The 6,677-nt window shown below is 43.4% G+C and overlaps 1 protein-coding gene across 1 annotated transcript in view; it reads right to left on the reverse strand.

The window, feature by feature from the left end:
- Positions 1 to 327: 327 nt before the first annotated feature.
- The window catches only part of Zcrb1 (zinc finger CCHC-type and RNA binding motif containing 1), a 13,053-nt gene continuing 6,703 nt past the window's right edge, over positions 328 to 6,677 (reverse strand). Inside the window, exons 4-8 of the mRNA XM_021182839.2 lie at positions 6,059 to 6,170; positions 5,499 to 5,606; positions 2,152 to 2,264; positions 1,982 to 2,057; positions 328 to 506 (exon numbers count right to left, since the gene is read on the reverse strand). Coding sequence (XP_021038498.1) covers positions 375 to 506; positions 1,982 to 2,057; positions 2,152 to 2,264; positions 5,499 to 5,606; positions 6,059 to 6,170 — 541 coding nt within the window. The 3' untranslated portion in view covers positions 328 to 374. The remainder of the gene's footprint in view (positions 507 to 1,981; positions 2,058 to 2,151; positions 2,265 to 5,498; positions 5,607 to 6,058; positions 6,171 to 6,677) is intronic.

A 6,677-nucleotide genomic window follows, 5' to 3' on the forward strand; every position in this document is an offset into this window, starting at 1 on the left:
TCTTCATCCACGTTTCCATGGGTTCCAGAGATCGAACTCCAGTTTCCAGGCTTTTTCAGCAAGCACCTTAACCTGCTGAGCCATCATCCTACTGGCCCCGGTTTTGTTCTTTTATTTTTGTATCTCAATCCCGAATCGCATGCTTTTGCTCAACTTATTAGTTCTGCTGCCTTTTTTGTAGGTTTCTTGGGAAGTTTTTCTTTGTTTTGTTCCTTGACAGATTGCATTGGCTAAAAAAAAAAAAAATAAAAATCACCATGCCAAATACCATTTGGCTTTAAGTGTCCTTATTTTCAAAGACTAAAACCAGTCTCTATTCAGCAACTACATTTGGTACAGTAAGATTTTATTTGAATATTTACAAAATAAATATTTTAATCACTAAGTTCTTCTTCATCACTGAAGTATGCGCTTTTCTTTATCCTTGGTCGTCTAGAATCATCTGAGGTCGAGGGACCCCCTGGGTTGGGTCTCCATTTGCTTTGCTCTTCTTCAATCTTGGCCTGCTGTAGTATGATTCAGAAGCAGAATAAAAGCAGTTATTTATGGCATATCATGTTGATTCAAAAGAATTACCTTACCATGGAAAATTACCAGAACACAAATAATTCCCACCCTCCTGGCCACACTGACAAATTTGGTCCCCCATCGCAGTCCTACTCAAAATTATCACAGGGTTTTTCTTCCCTGAGAGAGAAGTGTTGAACTCCCTATGTAGGATACCTTGGACTTCTGAGCCTTTGCCTCTACTTCCATGATGCTGGGGCTGTGTTCCTATCCCAGGCCTATGCAGTGCTGGAGAATAAAACCAGGGCTTTGTGCATGCTACCAACTAAACTGAATCCCTCCTCAGCCCCCTTTCCTGTCCTGCCCTGTCCTGTTCTGTTTTGACAGAGCTATACTACATAGCTTAGGCTGGCCTGGCACTTATTGGGTATCCCAGGCTAGGCCTGAACTCATGATCTCCTGCCTCAGCCTTCTCAGGTGAGAAGACAAGTATGCAAGGTGATTGGCTCCGTTCTATGCAAGGATTCTTTCTAGATTATGCTAAAGAATTTTAAATGAAACTTTTAATTTAAACATTAATTTAATTTCTGAGATCATATTGCTCAGCCTGGCCTTGAACTGATTTCTACCTCGCATGTGCTGGGATTACAGACATGTGCTAACACATCCAGTTAAATCAATACCTCTGCCCAATTTTTTAATGAAGACAGATTAATAACACACTAAAAGTATGTGGGACCTTACAGTCCAGAAAGACAAATTACAATGTTTCATTCAAAGATCTTAGTATAATGTGTTGCCTGAAATGTATGAGGTGAGAGGGAACAGAATCCCATTGCAGATGATCAGTGCAGTAATAAAAACCCGTGCACTACAGCCAGGTGGTGGTGGCGCACACCTTTAAGCCCAGCATCAGGGAGGCTGAGGCAGGCAGATCTCTGTTGTGAGTTCGAGGCCAACCTGGTCTACAGAGTGAGTGCCAGGGCAGCCATGGCTACATACATAAAGAAGAAACTGTCTCAAAACAAATCAAAACAAACCACTGCCCACTACACACACACACACACACACACATATACACACTAAGAGCATGAAGTACATCACGGTGCCCTGTGTTACAATTTATTCAATCTCTGAGACAAGGTTTCACTCTGTAGTCCAGGCTAGGCTAACCTGTCATCTTCTCGAGTCGAGTGCTCAGTTTACAGGTATGGACCAGTGTGCTCACTATATCCCCTCCTTTTTCTGAGACACAGTATCCTGGGCTGGTCTTGAATTCCTCAGCTCCAGTGGTTCCCCACCTCAGCCTCCTGGGTAGGTAGTTTAAAGGCTGTAGCTGCTCTCACTTAAAGCACACCATGGCACACCATTTCCTTTCCTCCTGCCCTCTGCTGCGAACCCAGCCTGCCAGGCATCTGGTCATTGCTGAGCAGTGTCCCCAGACCCCAGTCCTCCAGAGCCAGTATGTCGGTACCTGGAACGCTATGGCCTGACTTAGACTGTCCAGAGCCGGGTCCTCCCCTTCCTCTTCACTCACTTCTACTTCCTCACTAGATCAGCAAAGAGAGAAAATCCAGATTTGGTCAGCTGGCAGGAAAAAGGCACACAGCACAGCACCTCAGGGAGTGAGACAGACATACGTACATTTCTTCTTCCGGTTCAGGGAGTTTCCTTTTCTTCTTCTTCTCTTTCTTCTTTGGAGGCTCACGCTCTCCAAGCATGTTTTTAGGACAGGCATAACTTAAGTGTCCACTTTCCTTTTGTTTTGCATTAAAAAACAAACAAAGAAAAACAATGAACCACTATAGTTGCTGTTACTGATAGAAACGTGCCCTGACCCTGTGCATCGAAGGCTAGAATCCAGGAAACGATACTCTCACTGTGGAAACAGAGGAAGGAACACCGGTTCCTTTCGTACAGAGGAGGCAGAGCACCTGATACTCTAAGTGCTAGCATGCTACAGTAATAACTAGGGAGCAAAGTAGAATTCTTTCCTCAAACATTTTAAACCTCAACTTTTACCCTACAAAAGAACTCACCAGGCGTGGTGGCGCACGCCTTTAATCCCAGCACTTGGGAGGCAGAGGCAGGCGGATTTCTGAGTTCGAGGCCAGACTGGTCTACAGAGTGAGTTCCAGGACAGCCAGGGCTACACAGAGAAACCCTGTCTCAAAAAACCAAAACCAACCAAACAAAAAAGAACTAACTCTAAGTGCTTTATTAACACTAACATAAATTCTAGATTAGCCTGATAAATAGGGATAAAATTATTTCTACCAACCTGTAAGATGTTGCTGAATAATCAGCTTTGAAAATAAGCAGATGTTGGGGAGACAGCTCAGTGACAGAGTCCCTGCCCTGCAGGCCCGGGGCCCGGGCTTGAGCTCTTAGACAGAGCTATACAATATACAATATTTCTATACAATATTTCTCTTTCTTTCTTTAAGTATATGGCTTATATTACTGCCCTATTTTACTCAGCTGAATTAATATCATCATGTATACTACTGAGTTGTAAAACACAGAGCTAGGGATGACAATCTGCACCTCAGCTCACTAAACTACATGCAATCGTATAATGTTAACTCATGTAGGAGAGACTAAGCCAAGACTTCAACAGAAGAAAAAAAAAATATATCCCAATGCCTTAAATAATCTGTACTTTGTACTTGGCATATGGCAGAATCCAAGAGGTAGCATTTACTGTTAATTTACTGTGGGGAGAATTCTATTGTGTTTTGAAATGATATATATAACAATGATATATATAACAAAAGATGCTAACACCATCACTGAAGGAAAAGGTCAGTAGTAAAATTGCTCTGGGAGAAAATCAGGATATATAAATGTAAGCAGATTGTTTTTAGGGGGAATATACAAAGTAGGCGTGTAATGTAGCTCAGCTGCTGCAGTGCTGCCTAGAGCACGGCATCTGACTCCCCTACAACATGGAAACCACGGGTAGTGGCCTGGCTGTAATCCCAGCACTCTGGTGTGGGAGAGGAGAGGTTTAAAGCCTTGTTCTACTACGTAACAAGTTTAAGACTGGTCTATGCTAGCGACACTGTCTTTATGGAAAAAAAAAAAAAAAAAAAGTATTGGCCCTGCTGTGGTGGCACACGCCTTTGATACCAGAACTCAGGAGACACAGGCTGGCATAGTTTTCTGAATTTGAGGCCAGCCTAGTCTACCAGTGGGTTCCAGGTCAGCTAAGGTTACATACTGAGATAAAGTAAATAAACAAAAACCCCCAAATAATTAACAACAAAATATATAAAGCATGACAATAACATCTGTCTGAATTGATAAATCAAGAGGATAATTCTCAGACAATCTATATTCACTATAAACATGGAGAGAGTAAGTAAGCTCTTAAATAAACAGATTTAATGGAGATAGAGGCTCCCTGTGACCTCAGCTAGCCTAGAACTCAGTACGTAGCTCAGAGCCTGCTGACAGCTGGCCTCCATGCTAAGGGCCTCCCGGCCGCCAGACTCTGTGCCTGTGCTACTTTGCACAGCCACCACTTCTTTCACAAACGTAACTTAGGACTTTACAATAGTTTCAAAGTAATCTTTCAACAGGATTCAGACAGTATGAACCGACCACATTAGTATGTGCTCAAAACACATTTGGTTCCTTTCTAGTCCTCACACCCATCTACAGTGTACCTTGTCTTGGGGAACAGAGATAACAGGCGGCAGCTGGAGAAAGGAGACTGTCATGTGAAGGAGAATGCTCCCACAGGCTCACGCACTTGCATACTTGGTCCGGAATTGGTGTAACCGGTTGGGAAGGACCCGAAAATGTGGCTTATGGGAGGAGGGGTGTCACTGGGAGTGGGTTTCAGGTTTCCAAAGACTGGCACCAACCTCCGTGTGCCTCCTTGCTGTTTCCAGTTTCTGGACCTTCTGTGAGCTCTCGGCTGCTGCTCCAGTGCCATGCCTGCTTGCCTGCCTGCTACCATGCTCCCATCAGGAAGGTGGTGAGCTCCTAGACCTCTAGAAATGAAAGCCCCAAATCAACTCTTCCTTTGTAAGCTGCCTTGGTCACAGTGTTTATCACAGAAATAGAGAAGTAGATGATGTCATTGCTACCCTGCTACTTTGTAGCTATGACGTCTGTCTGGCAGAAATCGCCTCTCTGTCTCTCCACTTATACTTTTGGATCTGGTGTTCAAGTTTTATGCAGACATTTTAAGGAACTAACAGCTATGAGACTTAGAGTGAACTTTTCTTGGTATTAAAAATAAAAACAGGTATGGCTCAGCACACCTATTTAGCTGTGGCTGCTTAGAAGGCCAAGAGGGAGAATCTCTCTAGGCTATGGGTTCAATACCAGCCTTGGGAGCATTCTGTAATCCTGTCCCAACAATAACTACAAGAGAAGCTCAGTCTGTTATCTTATGGAGGATGGGTCATACGGTCACATTGATGGTGAACCCCGATGACTAAACCCTTGCAGAGACAACAAAACTCATGCAATGTCTGTTAACAGGAATGTATGCTTTACTTAAAACCTTCCAAGACATTAAGATAAATAATTAGCCTTATGGTTTTAGAAAACAGTTTTGAAGGCTTATACACTATGAAACTTAGTGTGTATCACCTACCTATGCTTTGTGATACTGAGGATGAACCCATATCTTCAGGGTGCCAGGCAATCTCCTTGGCACTCAGCTACGCCCATAATCCCACTCCAAGTTTCTTTAGATACTATTCTTTCTCTTTATTATTGTTGTGTGTAGACATGCATGTACCACACATGAGTGTGTAAGATTGTTGCAGTTTGCATGTCATCAGTTTAGCCCAAGGTTCAGACAGAGCCTCCTGTTAAAAGGGTGTAAATGACAGAACAGGCAGACCATCTGGAGTCCTGTGTCCTGTGCCTGTCCGAGTGTTCCCCCACATACCCAACTGGTGGGCGTCAAAAATGAGTGACACCAAGAAAACCTTATACTGTAGCAGAGTCAGAGCTCTGGGTTTACTCACCCCGCATTCATAACACTTAGATTTATCAAAGTAGTTTCGTCTCCGGATGAACTCAGCTGCTCTTCCATTGTCAATAGCGATGCTTGCTTTTATCACTCTACCAAATAACTAAGCCAGAGAAAGTTGTAAATGCACAGACAGGGTCATAGTCACCAAGACCTAGTCATCACATACTGTTTCCTCATTTCTTGCTGTAATAAGTATACGACAAATTCTATGCTGTAATTTTCTCTTAAGATTCTTCCAGCATTTTGATAATCCAGTACAAAGCTCTTCTCCAAAAGGCAGCCACTCCTGTAGCTGTCTTCAGACACTCCAGAAGAGGGCGTCAGATCTTGTTACGGATGGCTGTGAGCCACCATGTGGTTGCTGGGATTTGAACTCTGGACCTTCAGAAGAGCAGTCGGGTGCTCTTACCCACTGAGCCATCTCACCAGCCCAAGGCAGCCACTCCTAATTACAGAAATTAATCAAACTTGGTGGTCTCCCGCAGCCCCCTAGCTTTTGTGTGATGAACACAGAGACTTCTGGGTAAAACCTTGATTAAATGAATGGCTTACCTGTTTATTATTTATTGCTCTGGTGCAGTTTAAGGCAGAGTCTTTATCCAAAAACAAAATAAATGCAACACCTTTACTCTTCCTAGTATCTTTGTCTTTCATTATAGTAACCCTTAAAGCACAAACAAAGAACCAGTTACAAATGAGATAAAACAACTAACTACTCAGGAAACTCAGCATCATTTTTTAAGGTTAAATAATGAGACCTTTGACATGAGAAATAAAAAAAGACGCCTAGTGGTTGGTGGCTGCTTGTGATCCCAGCACTCAGCAGCAGGAGATGGAAGGGACTGTAGACGACGGTCATCCTCTGCTAGAGAGCTTGAGACCAGCCTAGGTTATGAAATCCTGCTGAAGAGAGAGACTGGTTTAAACCATCTAGCTCTTCAAAGTCCTGGGGGATCAAGGAGAAATGAGAAAGCAACCATGACAGAGCAGAGGAGCACAGGCAGAACTGGGAGCTAACCAGAGCTTCAAAGGGTCCAAGCACGAGACAGCGTGATGCAGCAGTGACAGCAAGTGCATAGCAAAGCACTCCCCCTCTTCCCTACTAACGCCTGCCCTGCAAACCCAAAGCATAAACTGAGCTATTCTCATTTGTTTTTTTTTTTAAAGATTT

The sequence above is a fragment of the Mus caroli genome, chromosome 15, assembly GCF_900094665.2.
Source record: "Mus caroli chromosome 15, CAROLI_EIJ_v1.1, whole genome shotgun sequence".
Classification (NCBI taxonomy): domain Eukaryota; kingdom Metazoa; phylum Chordata; class Mammalia; order Rodentia; family Muridae; genus Mus; species Mus caroli.